The sequence below is a fragment of the Camelus ferus genome, chromosome 13 (assembly GCF_009834535.1).
Source record: "Camelus ferus isolate YT-003-E chromosome 13, BCGSAC_Cfer_1.0, whole genome shotgun sequence".
Taxonomy (NCBI): Eukaryota; Metazoa; Chordata; class Mammalia; order Artiodactyla; family Camelidae; genus Camelus; species Camelus ferus.
This window is the reverse complement of record NC_045708.1, coordinates 62,842,601-62,860,902: the sequence shown is the minus strand read 5'-3', so window position 1 is coordinate 62,860,902 and position 18,302 is coordinate 62,842,601. Positions and strand designations below refer to the sequence as shown.

General features: G+C 39.9%; 1 protein-coding gene and 1 non-coding gene across 2 annotated transcripts in view; both read left to right on the top strand.

Annotated features, from left to right (window-relative positions):
* TTLL7 (tubulin tyrosine ligase like 7) overlaps window positions 1–18,302 on the top strand; it is a 128,014-nt gene that overhangs the window by 90,903 nt on the left and 18,809 nt on the right. The window contains 4 exon segments of the mRNA XM_032494673.1: window positions 614–816; window positions 1,835–1,969; window positions 3,842–3,922; window positions 15,434–15,594. Of these exon segments, the coding sequence (XP_032350564.1) occupies window positions 614–816; window positions 1,835–1,969; window positions 3,842–3,922; window positions 15,434–15,594 (580 nt within the window).
* On the top strand, window positions 6,248–6,319 carry TRNAA-GGC. The gene has a single exon. It is a non-coding gene; the product is annotated as a tRNA-Ala (tRNA).

The following is an 18,302-nucleotide window of genomic DNA, read 5'->3' as shown; positions in this document are numbered from 1 at the left end:
TTATTTTATAAACTTTTATCTATTTTCCCCTCTGAATCCTACTGTAAAATATTCTATTTCTAACCTATGGACAGATTCAAATAAATGATCAGGATAATCTAAAGATAGTAGATGGCATCATGACATTCTAGAAGAGGGGAAGCACTGGGATTAAGTCGGGATATACACCTGAGCTTGGCCACGTTCTTGTCATGTGACCTTGAGAAAGTTCTTTCTCTGAGCCTCCAGCGCGATGGAGTTCACGCTCCAGAGGGTGTCTGTGAGAATGAAGATAAAAGCGTAGCACCCAGCATGATGCCTGGTTTCTAGAGTGTGCTCCGTACATGTTAGTTTTCCTTTCTTTGTGTCCTTTGGTATCACGTTTCAAGACTAGGACATTAAAGTGCTGTTTAAGTATTATTCTCACCATAGCCCCTCTTCATACGTGATAGGCGTTCTGCACCAACTTCACTGTTTAAATTGAAGAACTGACCCCCAACTCACATCCCCTGATGCTGTCTCTGCTTTCACGTGTATTGCCACCCCAGCTCGTCGTTAGACTGCATAGACCCACCTCAGTGGGGAACTTCTCCTAACTCTGCTGCTGTGCGACCCCTCTTCCCCACATCCGTAGGCTCCATAAGGCGCTCGGTCAGTTGCCCTCGGTCCATCTCTTCCCCGTCGCCATCCAGTGCGGACAACCGCCCCTTTTCTGCTCAACAGATGATATCAGCGTCCCGGCCGACTTCTGCGTCTCGGTCACAATCTTTAAACCGTGCTTCCTCCTACGTGAGGCCTCTGCCTCAGAGTAACGATGGCAGCTCTAACCCTCAGACGGTAAGTCATCTGTTTGCTCCGCCCAGGTTAGCGTGTACTCAGGATTTAGATGGCAGAGGGATTAGCTTGGGGGAGGACAGATGGAACTTCAGATCCTTTCCAGAATTCAACTCATGGTCTCCTGGGATCTGGGTTATTCATCCTTCTTCGCCTGTAACTGAGTATGGACTCTTAAAAGGCGGACTTCTTTGTGTCACAGAACTTGAGGTTCAACACTGAGAACAGAATTTTATTTTTCATTCACTGATGGAGTAGGATAATTTTGTTGATAATCATCTGAGTAAATATGTGATTTTGCAGTGTACTGTGCAGTCTGTCTATAAATTTGGAGAAATTTGTTGTGTGGAAAATTTTCCTTTAATAGTAGGTTTAAAAAACCAAACCATTGGTAAATTTTCCTCAGAGCACTGACGGACACCATTGTTTGTAATGTTTTCTGTACATTAAATGAGCATACAGTACTAGTTATGTGTATATATAGTGTTCTCTCTTCAGCATAAATCCCAGAGGTTCAGTGTTGAGGAAGTCAATGTGTTCATTGCGTAGCCAGGCTTACTTGTAAATTCTCAAACAGATACCTCCATGTACCTTCACGTAGACCAGGGGCTTATTTACTTTGTTTATTTAATGTGGATGGTGCTTCCAAAAGGAAGAGTCTAAAAAATATAAGTGAATGAACTTTACTCGATAACAATGAATTTTTTTTTTTAAATCAAGAACTGCCTGAGGTATATGTAGAGAATGAAACTGACCAGAAAGTCTTTTTTAAACACTCATATCTTCATTTCAGTATTTTGAGCTACATGAAATCAGCTGTGTGGAAGTGTGAAAGACACTCTTGGGAAATCATATCCATTTAATTCTAAGAATAAATGTAAAAACATTATTTTCTTCCTTTTTCTATGTTATTATTTTTTCAATTAAAAGTGCATCATTTTTACCTAGAAATATCTTTCAGATTGTAGTGGCACAATGAAATAAGACCCCCTCCAAATATCTGTATTCTTTCAAATTTAAGAGTGAGTCTTTGCGGCAACTGAGAACAAAAGAACAAGAAGACGATCTAACAAGTCAGACCTTATTTGTTCTCAAGGACATGAAGATCCGGTTTCCAGGAAAATCAGATGCAGAATCACTACTTCTGATAAAAGATGTGAGTGTTCGATGTTTACAAAATCCCAAGGAGCTCGTGCCTTTTATTCTTCTTCTTAAAAATATTAAAATTTATTTCCCGATGACATTATTCTCAATGGCATAGTAAACTTAATTAATGTTCTTTCCAACCTCCACAAGCTTTAGAAAATACAGGAGTTATTTTAATTATTATGATTCATGAGCAGTGAGGTCACATTTATAATCAGCGATGCAAAATATCTTTTAGTGTATAGACCTATTTTAATGACGCGACTGCTTCATCAAGTGAGAATGATTAGTGTTAAATAATTATTGTTCTTAATGATTAAAGACATGTCAAGGTAAGCCTGCTTCTATTCAGATTTAGAAAGATCTAACATGGAATGAGATAATAAGGGAAATAAGGGGGCTCTGGGCATAAAGTGTCAATAATATTTGACTGTGACACCTTGCGTGGTTTTGGTCAGATTTTGAAATGGCTTATGTTGTGTGTGTTTTCTCGTCACACACACATTTGCACCACCCAGTGGAACGTTCTAAAACGGCAAGAGTCCTCAAATCCTCGTTAAAGTCAATGACTGACTTCTAATTTAGAAGGAAGGTCCACGGTACTCAGATACTTTTGGTGAAAGAGCGTTTCTTCACTCACGTTCTCCTTCTTCACTTAAGCATCTTTTTCAAATTGTCCTTCGTAGGTAACTCCTCAGTAATAGAATGTTGTTTTTAGTGGTTTCCCGTTTTGTTGTTTTTTTTTTCCCTCCAGAGGAGAAGGCACCATCTAGTGGCCAGTTGTAGGATAAAAACCACAGGCATGCATTTGGCTTTTTCATTTTTTAGCATTACTTTAGACCTATCTAAAGCCCTGACTAGAAACAAAAAGAACAAGCAAACAATAATTAAAAACACTTTCCCAGTTAAATCGGTAACGGCACATTGTATTGTGTAATCACACTATCATTATAACCAAAACTCCCAAATATTATGCATTGTGTTTGTTATATATTTTTTAAAAAGAGAAAGAGTTTGTTTGCAAGTGAACTGCTTGCTTATTTTGTTTGCAAATGAACTGCTATTCGTTACACTGAGGGAAAAGGAAGGAAGATGAACATCAACTGCAAAGCATTATTATGATAGATAAATTTTTATTTACATAATGTTATCTTATTTAAGTAAGGCCAGTGTCTTTGTACCAGACATTTTACTTACATTTCTTGGAGATACAGGTTATAAACTATCTTTTTCAATTAGGTAGAATAAGAATTAGGTAATCAGAGAGAAGAACTAATATTTGTGGCCACTGTGATTGTTCTATAAAGAACATGTATATAGGCTTATATAAATAATAAAATATATTCATAATTATGTAAGACATTAGATTGTTTATTATATGTTTACTATGTGTAGCAGACACTTTAATATATTTGTTATAGTGTATATTACTAGAATATACATTCAAAAATTTTGCAGATTTGCCCCAAAAAATCCCCAAAACAAGTGGATAATAGAATGCTAGTCATATATAGACTATCTTCTACTGTATTATTCAATATTTTGTTATTATAAATGATGTTGTAAATACAGGTCTTGGAATTAAAATGAAAAATCTGTGTCTTGGGTTTCTTCCCAAACCTTATGTGCCTGAAGACGTTTGACTTTCATTTGTTAGCGATTGTGAGAAAGCTTGAAATTCAAATGTCTTCTTTACTTTATGTTCGAAATCTTTGCACATGTCTTTTTATAAACGTAGACATCGTTTATTGCAAGTAGTAGTATAATGCTTTAATTTCACAGATTAAGAAAATTGACTTCAGCTCCTTCTCTTGTCTTTTTTATTTGTTACTTTTGAGGAAAATTCTGGATTAAATTTCTTACTTTTTCTCCCCCAAAACAGATCATTGATAACTGGAAGTATCATAAAACAAAAGTGGCTTCGTATTGGCTCATAAAATTGGACTCTGTAAAACAACGAAAAGTGAGTAATGAGTGCCTCAGAGCAGGTTTGCCCTTTCGGTCTATTAAGCCACGTGGAAAGCTAGGGTCATTAAGCTACATTCATAACCAAACCATATACATGCTCGTTTGTGCACTCATTTCCTCAGCAAATATTTATTGTGCGTTTACTATGTTTAAGGCACCATTTTAGGCTCTGAGGATAAACAAGTGAATTAAGAAAAATTCCATGGTCTCCTAAAGCTTACAGCCTAGTTCAGGTGTTAGAGAATAAATATATAATAGAATGTAAGTTAGTATTAAGTACTGTGTCAAACAATAAATCAGGATAAAATGATTGGGAGAAAGTGATCCAAATGAAATGAGAAAAATACTCTGCAGACGTCTGTAGGTGCAAAGCACTGGGCAGAGGGAAGAAAAGAAGCAGAATCCCTGAGGCAGGAGTTAGCCTGATGTGCCCACGAGCCACAGAAGACAGCATTTATCTCCTCGTTCACAGGCTAGTTGGTTTGTGCTGCTCAAGAGTGAGTGATGTGGTGGTGACAGTTGAGGCTGGATAGATAAGCAGGGGTCAGATCACAACTTTCCAGGCCATGAAAAGTCTTTGCGTTTTATTCCAAGTGCTGGGGAGCCAGTGGAACACTTTGAGCAGAGGAGCTACCTAGTCTGGTTTATAATTTACAAGGACTGTGAGAGCTACTTCTGGAGAATAGAGTTGGGGGAGCGGGCATGGGACAGAAGAGAAGCAGAGACCAGCTAGAAGGTTTTTAGAGTAATCGAGGCAAGAGCTAAAGGTTGCTTAGCTAGAGTGGTGACCGCAGGGTGGATGCTGGGGAAAGAGCGGGGCTTTGTTTCCCTGTGGTTGTGTTTTACTGTGATTTAGGTTCTGGGCATGCTGAGCCTGGTGTACTGATTAGACATGCAGCTGAAGATGTCCAGCGTGTAGTTGTATATATGAGTTTTTTAGGGCAGGGGCTTTAGGTAAGATTGTGGGTGGAGGTACAGAATTTAAGAGTCACGACGAGATTTAAACCTCGGGGCTAGATGAGATTACCTGGGGAGTAAGCGTGTTTAGAAAAGAGAAGAGGTTCAAGGACTGAACCCTGGGCCGCTTCCGTGTGCAGACATCAGAGAGATGGGGCAGGAGGATTAATCTAAGGGCACCGAGGAGGAGCAGTCAGTAAGGTGTGGGAAACCATGAGAACTGGGTGTGCTTGAAACCAAGTAAAGAAATGCTTTCGGGGATGGAGTGATCAACCGGCCAGCTGCCGCTGATAGGAGTTTGAGAGGAGCACCGGGCCCTGCCTGTTGTTTTTGGCAACAAACAGGGTAGTGGCTACCTGATCATAAGAAGTTCAGGGGAAGGGTGGGGAGTAAAACTTGAGTGGAGTAGGTTCAAGTTCAAAACTTGAGTGGGAAAAAAACATAGCTAGTACCGGCACTTTTTCAAGGAATTTTGCTACAGAGGGAAAGGGAACTGTGCTGATAGCTGGAGAGGGATGTGGGTTAAGGAATGACAAGGTGTGTTTTTTTTTTTTTTTAAGATGAAGATATTTATAGTTGTTTGTTGCTGATGAGAATGATCTTGAAGAGAGGAATGGCACAGGAAAGAGAGGAGACAGAAAATCCTCCAGTGAGTCAGCTGGGGAGATCTGTCCCAACCAGGAGCGTTTATTCTAGTAGGAGGGAAGGCAGAGTCTGTGGCTTTGTGGCGGGAAATGTAAGGTTTTCTCCTGATGGGCAGGGGTTTTGGAGATTTGAGGCGACAGTACAAGGTACATGATAGCTATCTCGGAGCAGGAGAGGGAGTGGCCAGCAGCCCGAGGGGCCCATCAGATGCACTGCAGCGTTATTTTGGGGAAGACATACTATTTTAATAGCTTTAGTGAAGTTGTATTCCTTAATAACATAAGTGACAGTAATAACGCCATCACTTCCCCTTTCCAGGGTTTATTACTAATAAGCTGAAAGTTGACTCTGATCAAATGATGACTTTGAAATTATGTACTTTCCTCTGAGTAAACTGAGCTCATACTGAGCATTAACTCATTCAACAAAGGACGACTTTGTGTCCTGCCACGCGCCAAACCCTGTGCTGATGCTCAGGACGGTGTAGCAAAGCTGGTAACAGACGTAGACTGAGACATACTGTAAGCCCGAATACCTGTTTGCCAGCTTGCTGACTGTGGCCTTGATTCATTAAAATAAGGACCTTTTATTAGAATTGGAACCCTGCATTTTTTCAAGTCCATGTACTTTTGTAATCTAGAAGATAGAAGAGTTTAGGTAAGTTGCTAATTAAAACAAAGTAGCCCAGAAACAAATTAAAGAATTTATAAGATATTGGGGTGATATAGCTCAGTGGTAGAGCGTGTGCTTGGCATGCATGAGGTCCTGGGTTCAATCCCCAGTGCCTCCATTAGGGGGAAAAATGAAATTAAAAAAAGCATACGTGATAAATGTGACATTTCAAATCAGTGGCGTAAGCATAATTTTTCTCCTGAATGATATGGAAACGATTGACTGCCTGTTTGTAAGAAAATTAAGTGGGAGCCAGCCTTATCTCTCACCATAGGGAGCTATAAATTCCAGATAGATTACAGTTTATATGTAAAAAAAGAAAATACTGGAAGTTTAAAAAAAAATAGAAAGCTATGTTTATAATCTCAGAATGTGGAAACAGCTTCCTAAGAAAGACTTTGGTTTTAGAACCTAGAAATTGTAAATGAAAAGAATGACAGATTTGATTACATGCAAACGTAATGGCTGGCAAGTGACGTCTTAAACCAGGTTAAAAGGCAGAGGCGGTGAGGAGAATGGGTGTCAGGGGTGAGGGTGGGGGCAGATGTTGAGGAAGACAGAGGCTTGCGGCACATAAAACACAAGGTAGCACCGGTAAACCAGTGTGTCCTAAAAGTCGATCAGCAAAAGACAAACTATCCTGTAAATATTAATAAACAAAATGGTAAAGCATATAAAAAAGCCATGAAAAGACAATTTACGGATCTTCAAATAGCCGATTAACATGTAAATAGATCCTTGGCCACACTAATGATGAAGGAAGAGCAACTAAAAAGCATCATATTGGCAAAAATTAATGACATAATACCCAGGGATGGAACCAGTCTGGATAAAAGGCCCCAAATTATACTATTAGAGGGAGAATACATTGGATCAACTCTTTAGAAATAGTTTGTGGCATCCTTTAAAATTACAAAGGTTCCCAACCTTATGACTCAGCAAAACCACTTCCAGCATTCTGTCCTACTGAATGAGAGTCCGTATAGAACGTTTGTGTAAAAGATTTATGTGCGTGAACATTCATCGCACTGGTATTTATGAAAGCAAAACATTCAAAGCAGCTTAAAGGTCTGTCAGTAGGTTTATGGTTAAATAAATTATAGTACATCCGTACTATTCAGTTTTACAGTATTACATTGAATACTATTCTGGAACCACAGCTCTTAACCTGAGATACAGCACAAGATTATGATTTGTGACATAGAAAACATATGTACATTGGTAAAATTAGCTGAACTTTACTAATCATGAGTGAAAGATAGAAGCAAGAAGTTGCCACCAAGTGCGTGGTTTCTGGGAGACCATGCGTCCCTCACTCTCAGGTGTCCCTTTGCACGTCCCGGAGGCATTCTGGTTCAGAGTGATGAGCCAGCTAAGGGTGGTCCATATTGGCACCGAGGGAGCCTTCCAGGCTTGGGTCGCCTTCATTTTTATCCTCTGTTAGTCACCCATGCAGCCCTTGTGACCAATCCATTCTCTCGCCAAGTGGAATAAAAATACCAGGTTTATTTGCTATGAGTGTTGTCCCACAGAACTTTCTGTAGTGATGGAAATGTTCTTTATCTGTGACGTCCAATACAGTGTTCACTGGCTGCATGTGGCCATTAAGTGAGACCTTGACGTGTGGCTATTGTGACTAAGGAGCTGAACTTTTAATTTTGATTAACTTAAATGTAAATAGCCAAAGGGTCTAGTGACTATCGCTTTGAACAGCGTGGATCTAGGCAGACCATGTGTAGCCTTCTAAGTCTGTTCTTAAATAAGAACCTTCCTGCTGAGAAATTCCATCAGAGCATTTGCAAAAACGTCCAGTAAGGTCAAGATTGCCTCAGATATCATAAAGAGAGAGCACCTTGTTGCCTTTTTCCTTTTCACATACCATCCGAAAAAGATACCAAGACAGTAAATTAAACAAACAAGGTACACGGTAATATGTGTTGTCTCATTTAGAATCACATGTGTGTGTGTACTATTTAAAAATATATATCTAGCATTAAAAATTTTCAAAAAAACTAAGTACCAAATTATTAAGATCGTTTATTTCTGGAGGGTAGAGTCACTGAGCTAGAGGAAGGAGAGTGGTGATGTTTGATGTCATTTTTCATTTTGCTTTTGTATGTTTCTATTTTTTTTCCAGTTCACATAATCTTTTTAACAATGCGAGAATGACAAGGAGACGCAGGCATTTCTGTGGAGACTGTCTGGGTTCCCCCATAACCAGATGTTGTCTTTCCCTGTTCTAAGTCCTCACAGTGCTTCCCACTCAGTTGTACTTAAGATCTGACTTGAGATGTCTCTGTATTAATTCTTCCACCTCTTTAAAAGCTGGGGGCGTGTCTTACTCTGTAGTCCCCTATAGGAGGCTTTCTATAGACATTTGTTGTTGATTCAAATCTAGACTCCTTTATGAGCTCTGTCAACAGCAAGCTAGCGTCTTCTTTCTGCACCCTTGTTATTTTACTAGTGCTACGTGTTGATCAGCAACAAATTAAGACAATACTAGTCCGTCTTTTTACGTGTGATATGAGAAGGTGACATGATATTAAATGAAAGGGGCAATAATAGGTAGTGGAAAGAGGAACCAGACTAGTCACATGGGCTTGGGTTTGGTACCGCCTCTGCCCCTTTCTTGGGGCAGGTAGCTTCTCAGGACTTCCCTGAAATTTGCAACATTAAGTATTAGAAGGTTCTTGTGAGGAAGCGAGACATCACCTGGCAACGCGCTCAAGCCTTAGAGGGGGGTAAAATGCAGATTTTTTTTTTTCCTTTTAAGGATCCTCATGCCAGGCTGTTTCTCAGATGTATTTTATTTTACTAAGAATTCTCCTTAAGTAGAATAATTTTCTGTAGAATAAGTAGACATGAGGTATAAAAAATTTTCTGTTGGGTTGTAACGTGTTGACCATTTGATTGACTGTCCCTTCAAAGCCCATGCTATTGCTTTATAAAGCTAGAAACTGCATCCAAGAAAACAAAAAGAAACCTAGAAATATGGGCCAGCTATAGAATGTAGAATTAGGTATTGAGTTACCCATTTAAAAGGCCAAGGAATTAAGTCGTTTAACTGATCTAGATGTGGATCCATCAGATCCATCCTTCTTTGGACTGGGATGGCAGTCAGCAGTCATTGGAAGGCTGTGGCAGTGCAGTCCCCTGGGAAGCAGATAAGACAGAATTAAAAGTGAGAGAGGTTTATAAGAGAAAACATCCAAGAAAGATAGAGGGGAGAGAGAGCGGGAGTGGGCAGGAAGAGAATGGAAGGCAGGAGGATTGGGGAGGAAGAGCTTCAGACTGTAATGAAGTTCTGAGAAAGGCCTGTCAGGCTGACGGGGAGCCCAGAGCAAAGACTGCTTGTAAGAGGGACCATCCTGGGCAGAAATAGCCCCCTCTCTGGTATCCCAGCCATGCTCGGTCCGGGAGCAGTCTAGGGAGAAGCTAGGCTGGGCTTGATTGTTGTAACGGGTTCTGAATGTGGATGCTGTCGCCTAGCTCCACTCTTGGAAGCTGGGTGACTCAAGGGGCCTGTCTCCATGGCTGCCACAAAGGGTGTGGGTGGTGCACTTTAATCTGACCAACATTTATTGGTCGCCAGTTTTGTGCAAGCACTGCACTAGGCACTGTTGGGGACTGAGAGTTGTTCATTCATTTATTTATTTGCTCATTCACACATGCATCCAACAGTATTGCTTGAAGACTCTCATTTAAATCTCTGGACTCCGTCTGGAAACCATTGTTGAAAAATGTATATGACTTTCTCTGTTCCAGGACTCAAGCGTTTGCTAGTTGCTCATTAGAAGGTTGCACGACTCTAAGATCAGAGTGCTGCACGCACAAACTCTTCTGCATGCCTTATTTCAAATTTTCCTTAATGGGTGTAAAATTTAGAGGTCAGTAATGTAGGACTTACATACTGAAAAGAACGCTCACCAGGTGAAAAATGGGAACAGCTCATCTTACTTAATGTGCTGTGGTAACGCCACACTAGCATGACTGAGCTTTCTCCCAAGGGTGCAGTTGCTTTCCATAGTTTGTAAGGAATAATCATGAAGTGTGAAAACATTGCGGTGACGGTGGGCTGTGAAGAACGCCAAAATTTCTGAAAAGCTTATTCTCTGATGCGATATCTAGGCGTAAACTAAGATCGGAGAATGAAGAGAAACAAGTAGTGATGCTAAGGTTGTACTGTATTTGCATCTAGTTTAGGGTTCGAAGAGATCCTTGTTTATCAAGCATTTCTTCTCTCAATAGCAATTTCTTTGTAGTATCTACTGTAGTTGCCTCTGCATGCATTTTGATGTTATTTTCCATCTGGGCTGACACAGATGCTGTACATAGCTGTTCATTTTGCATCAGCAGAGATGCCTTTACCACATAGCTGCGACTGCTGCCTGCATCGTTATGTTAGTACAGCATGTAGTGATGTTAATGTTCTTTCTAAACCTCCCTCACCTCGTGCCATGATTTTAACTCAGGACCAACTGCTCTGCCATATGGAGTAGTTTGTCATTCAACATCTGTATGTTCTTGCAAAATATGAATTTGTCTGTGTGCGTTATGCTGTCAGATGTGCTGTATTTCATATGAAAAAGACAAATCTTTTCATTTTATTAATGCTTTCATTGACTGAATCTCCCATTTATTTTTTTGCCTTGGAGAGCTTAATGTCAGACAGGATGCTTTTAAAAGTCACAATGCCAGGAAACGGACACCCATATTCTATCAGTTGGCCTCGCTCGAGTCCACAAATCAACACAAAGGGCACCTTGCTGACCATTTGTTTTTGTGTTTCACAAAATATTCATCTGCCGTCCATTTACTTCTAACCCCAAAGCATCCAGAAATCCAAAATAGCCCAGCAAATAGAACTGACACTAATTTACCTCTTCCCGGTCTGATTTCTGGCCTTGCCTGCCTTCCTAAAAATTTACTCAGTCGGTGTTTTGCTAAAGGTGCAGGCACTGTCTCCGCACGTGTACAGTCTTTTAAGCAGCCTGGTCCTGATGGGCTCCACATCCGTGACGGGGGGGGGGGCCTGGGCAGCCTGGCTTGTGCGCAGTGACCCCACGCATCCCCCAGCTATTACTTGACTAGAGACAAATCTGAATGTAAGAAGAGACCGTTCAGTTCTCTTCTAGGTTTTGCTTTTGGCACCAGGATAGGTCAAATTAATTGTGAGGCAGTGTTGGGGAGCAGTTAAGAGCACAGGTCTGGCTACACAGCCATCATTTACTAGCTGTGTGATCTTGAGTGAGTCACTTATCTGCTCTGTGCCTGAGTTTTCTCATCGTAAAATGAGATTGAAAATGTTTTCAAAACTAGTAAATTTGTCATTACCATTAGGCAGCAAAACCTAACCCACCTGAACTCATAGGAAGTATATTTGTCTATCTGTTGGTTTGAATAGTCACATGCTTTCCTGCAGAAATAGTGATGGATACGATTATGCAATCTAGCCTCAAGGTTTTTGGAAGGGGTTTATCGGCCAACTGACCATTTGTTTCGATCTCATATTTTTATTTTGAGGATTAAGTGAATTACTATATGTAAAAGTGAGGGGAACAGTGTTTGGTGCACAGCAAGCCCTCAGTAAGTGTTAGCTCTGATTTTTACCTGGTCTCCGTAGATTTCACTTTCTTGCAAGGAACGTTTTCGTTAAGACAGACACCTACCAAGTGCTATACCTACCTGGAGCCCTGGGGACACGGTGAGTTTATTACCAAGATGGGTATAGTTCCTCCCTTTATGTAGATAGCAATCTCCATTAATGAAACAGGAAGTTAAGTGGGATAATTATTAATAAGACAGAATTGAGCACTGAGGGGTCACACAGTAGTTTAGGGGCAGGTAAATGTCTCGCTGAAGAGGTGATGTTTGAAGTAAGACAGAGAAGTCCAGGTGGACAGGTTGAGGAGGACTGTTCCAGGCAGAGGAAAGAACCGACGGGAGGATTCAGAGGGGAGGTGGGGGATCTGGGCTCTTGCTACCTTTGTTTGTATGCCCTCGTGCCCTCCAAGTTATAGTTCTCTCTAACCCGCTCCTCTCCCTGGGACCAGAGCTTGCCTCCATGGGGAGATTCCTTAAAAAACTGAAGTGAAGGAGAATGTATGTTCCCAGGTGGGTGCTCTGGCAATGAAGGAGCAAGTTTCTGGGTTGCCCAGACCACGCTAGTCTCACAATCTGAGAAATCACTGCTCAGGCAGCGATGTTTGGTTTATCCATCTCCGGGTTGAAGGAAACATTAGGAGAGAAGCAGAAGTGTTCCCCACCCCTAACTCCCTGATTGCTTTCTGGGGTTGCTGCTTCAGTCACGCGTAGGCTAGTGTATTAGATCATCATGCTTTTAAAACTCCCTCTAAATTAAGAACAAAACACATACAGAGTAGTGGCCGAGAGGGTCTCCTCTAAGTGATGCGCCTGGTATCATGCCAGGCATAGAGCAGGCAGCCAGGGTGTGGGAGTTGCCTTTCTCTTTGGTCCTCAAGCATCATAAGCATTTTACTGTACAGACGTCAAGTACAGTACAAGTACGAAAGTCAAAAAGGGATGAACCAACAGCCCATAATCTCAAAGGCTATCTCACTTTAAAGTTGAATAACTATTTAATAATAGAATATGAAATTAAGGTAGTGTTAAAAATCCCCAGTATTGTTAACATTTTGATATCATGTGTTATACAGAACTCATATTTATTCTTGAAATGAATTTATGAGTTATCTTTGCAACTTTTTAAATTCTTCCTGTGTTATGACTTTTGGCCTGTTGTTACTCATGAACACATAGAAAGTAGAAAGGAAAGTGAGAAGAGAAATGATTAAAACCGGTCATTTACTGCTAGGTTGATTCTTCTTCCACTTCAACCATGAGCCCTGTTTTCTACATTAAAAATTACAAAGGGTTAAGCTGTTAGCTCTACTGAAAATTATAAAAAAAGGAAAGGTATGAATGAATGCCTGACATGCAGATGATATCAGTATTATTGTGAATAATTCATATTATAATTTTCAAAATCCCTCTTAATTGTTAAGCTTCTGTTATCTGCAATAACGAGCTTTTCTGGGACAGTTCTTTTTCTCGCGTTGTTACAGGTTGCATCCTCTCTCCTCGTTCTCCTCCCCTGAGCCCGTGCACCCCCCACCCGCTCTAGGGTCGCGTTACTGTCCCCCCTTCACAGTGAGAGAAGCCGGAGCAGGAAGGGCCGCTCACAGTTCGCTGTGAGAGGCTGTAGTCGCTATTCTACAAATAAAATGTTTTTTTGGAAAATTTTTTTTTCCTAAGTTAATTTTTAAACAGATGTTTATTCTACATTTGCCTTCATCAGAGATAACTAATATCACTTAAAGATGGCTGTTTTAAAGAGAAACAGATGAAAACCTTATTTTGTTTGCTGCCAGTTCTCTATACGTTTGTGCCTGTTGAGTGAAATCGTACCTTCATTCAGCTTGTATGTTTGAACATCTTTCTCTTTTCACCTCTCGCTCTTGGATTTAGAAGCAGTTCCTTTAATTCGATAGATAAAATAAAAAGTGAAAAATCTACTGTGGTGAACTGAAAGTAGAATAACTATGTTTGTGGTATTTACTTTTTTTGGAGGGGGAGCGTTTCATTGGAAACACCTAAACTGCATAAATATGAAATACATGTTAATTTCAAAAGTAGCTTTTGGGGATTTACAAATTTTTAGAACCTGTAGGATTTCAGTTGTCCAGAGTTAGGGGTAATTGTAGGTCTTGTTTCATGATACTTTCTCATTATTGGTCTGTACGTGACCTGCTTTCATGCAGTTAGTGTTTTTAAGTTGTCATACGCTCGTGTGCGCAGCCAAAACGGGGATGTTGGGCAGTAAGCTAGTGCGTAATCAAATGCCTCCCTTCCTTCCGCCTGGCCCTCCACGTCTCAGGCCACCGTTTTCTTGATTTCAGTATTCACCAGTGCCTTGCTTGCTTCCTTTATATATTCTTATTATAGCTATGTGTATTCCCTGTAAGTATTTTCAAAATGTAGTTGTTTTTACTTCTGTTAAAGGGCTTCACACTGTATAAAATTGCTGGTATGGTTTTTAAGCTCACCATTGTACAACTCAGATGCTCTGTGTTGTTGTACGTCCTTTTACTTCGTTCGTTTTGCCTGCTCTGTGAAAGTGCAGGGGGATGAGTACAGCGCTGTTTATTATTCACTCTTCCACTGATGGGGAGTTAGGCTGTTTCCACGTGTTTACATTTGTGAACAGTTGTTTGAACATTCTTGTACGTGGCTCTTGTTTTTAACTTATGAGTGTGTGCCTCTTAGGAATAAAATGGTAGGGTCACAGCGTATATGAATTTTCAACTTTAGGAGATAAGGCCAAGCTATTTTCCAGAACAACGGCACCAATTTGCACTCCTGCCAGCAGTGTCTGGGAGACCCTGTGGAGCCATATTCTTCAGTTCTTGGTGTTGTGTGACTTTTAATTTTTGTCAGTTAAGTGATAGAAAATGATGTCTTACTATGGTCTTAATTTTTGTTCTTTATGTTTATTGAGCATATTTATTTCCTCTTTTATGAAATTCCTGCTCATGTATTTTTGTCCATTTTTTCTACTAATTTGTTGGTATATATATATTAACAGTTGGTTAAGCATTCATTACGTATTCTTGGTTCTAATCTTTTGTCAGATGTATATGTTTTGAATGTATTTTCCCTGTTTGTAACATGATCTTTTATTTTCTTTGAGGTATATTTTGACGGCCAGAAGTTCTTAATTTTACTATAATCAAAATCTATTAATCATTTTTTGGTCCATATTTTTTGTTACTTATGTAATCGTTTTCTAACTCAGGTCTAAAAGATATTCACTAATACTTTCCACTAAGATATTTAATGGTTTATTTTTTAAACTTAAAACCTTAATCCCTCTAGAGATGATTTTTTTAATTGAACACAGTGAGGATTCAATTTCATCTATTTTTCATAAACATTACTATTTAAAAATCTACCATTATGGAATTAAATTAAATTTAACTTAATTTTAAATGTAATCTCTTCTTACTCCAATGGTTAGACTTGCCACCTATGTCATGTACCAGTTTCATAAATACTGGATCTATTTATGGACTTTTTATTCTGTGCTGTTGTTTACTGAATTGTGAGTGTGTGTGAGTATGTGTGTTCATCTTTGGATTATACACATTCATCTCTGAATTTCAGACATACACATATACACCTAGATTTTGAAATGCTTTGATTTTTCCGCTAGGTTTTGGACATAGTCAAAACAAGTATCCGTACAGTTCTTCCACGCATCTGGAAGGTACCTGATGTTGAGGAAGTAAGTTTATATCGGATTTTCAACCGAGTTTTTAATCGCTTACTCTGGAGTCGTGGCCAAGGACTGTGGAACTGTTTCTGTGATTCAGGGTAAGTTCTAAGTTATCTTTTAATATTTTCCTTTTTAATGCTTTACTACTTAGTTAAAAAGGTAGCCCAATGAAGTGGTTGAATTTCTTTAATCTCTTAAAATACAGATTTGTAGCTGCATGGAATTGTTAGTACCCAACTATAATTTACAGCAGGGAAGCTGACGTAGATGAGATGGTGGATGTGAACACAACAGCACCTCACTAATTTGAATTCAGTGGAGAGAACGTAGTCTTAATTAACGAAAAATGTCCCTTACAAACCAGGGTCCTTTCGGTTCTGCTCGTGCCTTTTGTGTAGCAGACTTCCAAAATCAGGGCTCCACTCCTGCCCCTCTCCAGAATGCCAGTCCTGTCAAAGCTGTTGTGACCCACTGTCATTTTAGCTTCAGGATCCCTAGAACCAAACACCCCATATCTCCCTTCTATTCAGAAATGGCTTCCCTTCGGACTTGCCCCCACCCCACTCTTACTCTCCCAGTCTCAGGAGCATCTCTGTCTTTTTTCTCCTGCACTGTCTTTACTTAGTCATTTGCTAAATCTTGTTAATTTTTCTATCACATTCCCACTGTGGCTACTCTAGATTGCTTTTCATTGCTCTTAACAATTATTAAGTATTTACTACTGTGTTAAGCACTTTTGGAGATACAAAGTTAAATCTGAGACAGATCCTGCCTTCAGGAAACTTAAAAATAATAGCTCACGCTATAATGCTTACTCTGTGCCAGGCATCATTCTAAGTACTGTACGTACTTTGAATGATTTAGTCCTGATAGCAGCACTTTGAAGCAGGTTCTCTGACTATCTCCATTTTATAGGTAAGGAAACTGAGGCACAGAGTAGGTGCTAAGGACTTAGCATAACTGAGATTTGGACTCAAGGAGCCTGGCCCCAGACTTCATGCTCTCAACCATGAAACTCTGTTGTCTCTAATAGACAAAATAAGATACATACAAAGTAATGATTGTAAAAGAGACACAGATAAGGTATTACAGGATTTCAGATAAGGGGACCCTTTTAGGTAGAAGGTCTAAGTGAAGTTAATAGATTCCTAGGCACGTTTGCCTCCAATGTTTTGCTTCCGTTATCCATCCAACTGTCAGAGTCTTTTGCTAAAATCTGTAGTAATTCCCTCATTTATCATTAAAGTCTAGACATCTTGTCTAGAGATACAGGACTCTCTAATATGCAGGTTCCGTCTTATTTCTCCAGTCCTCTTCCTCATTACTCTCCTACTTAAACTGTGCTCCAGAAAAATGAATTTGTTACTTTTCAGATATCTTAAAAAAATGTGTCCTTTTATTCCTCTGAACTGTTACTGTCCCTGAGTGTCTGACTGCCCGGCCTTCTGCGACCCCATTTCTTCCATCTCCTCTGTATTGTTTAATTCCTCTGTAAAGACCCAGACTATACCGTTTTTTTTTTTTTAAGACTTTAACAGACTCTTCTAGTCCAAAATGATCTCTGAATGTTCTCCATTTAAATACCCTAGTCACCCAGTACTGAACCATTTATACAAGTTTGCAGACTTACTCTCAACACCACAATCTTCCTCAGCTGGCGTTCACCAAAGGGAGAATTCATAAGGTTCTCTGGGTTGTGATGAAATCTAAGAATAATCTTGACTACAAACTCCAGAGACTTAAGTGAAACATTTGAACTGTGCTCCGTGGCTCTGAGGTGATGGCTGTCTGTAGAAGTTCTTGCAAATTGGAATTTTTTTTCTTCTGTTTGTTGATCTGTCGCTTGGAATGCTGTGTATGAATTTGAGCTACTCCCACCGATAGGAGGGAGGGAGATAGTCTGCTAATGAAATTGATGCCGGTGGCTTTGGGTCCATCTGTGAGATCATCTCCAGTGCCACACCCTAAAAATGCCCATAAAGTGGTTCCTTCTTTGCCTCTAGGGCTCCACTTCCTTGAACTATTTTGGTGATTAACTCTAACTTGACTGAGATCCTTTTTCTCCCATACCTGGCGCACAACGTCCCCCAGATTTCTCTGGTGGCATCTGTTACATCTAGTAATGATCATGAAAGTACATCACATTTATTGAAAACTTACTAAGTGTCTGATCCTGTTTCACATGGTAAATATTCTTATAATTACCACTATAATATTTTGAGTAAAGTATTATAATTCTTATTCTATAGATGAGGAAATTGAAGCATAAAGAAAGTATGCAACTTGCCCAAGTTCTCATAGTAACTAAGTGAGCCTGAATTTAAACCAAGGTTGTCTGCATCAGGAGCCAAAGCCTTTAACCCTGTGCTTTGTTCACTCCTCCCAAAGCGGTACTGCCAGGGGTCGCCAAGCTTGCCTGACTGCAAGCCCCACAGCCAAATCCCCGGCCGGCTGAGCCTGGGCAGAAGGAGTGGGAATAGCTTTGAGTCCAACCTGACCTCCATTCTCCATCTATTTGTTTAAACACTTGGTAGATGGTAGAGATGAGTTTAACACCAGCTTTTATTTTGCAGCTTTACAAATGACATCTTCCTCAATTTAATGAAGTCACTTAGCGTTATGTGTGTTTGATTGGCACTTTGGACCCAGAATACGTCTACTTGTTCTTTGAATCATATGCAGTCAATGTATGCCCCCTTTAACCTTTGATCTAAGTGCCTATAGTCTAGGTAAAAATCCACTCTTAGCTCGGTTCTAAAGGAGTGATTTTAATAAAAGATGCAGCTGTCTTTCACAATTATGTGTA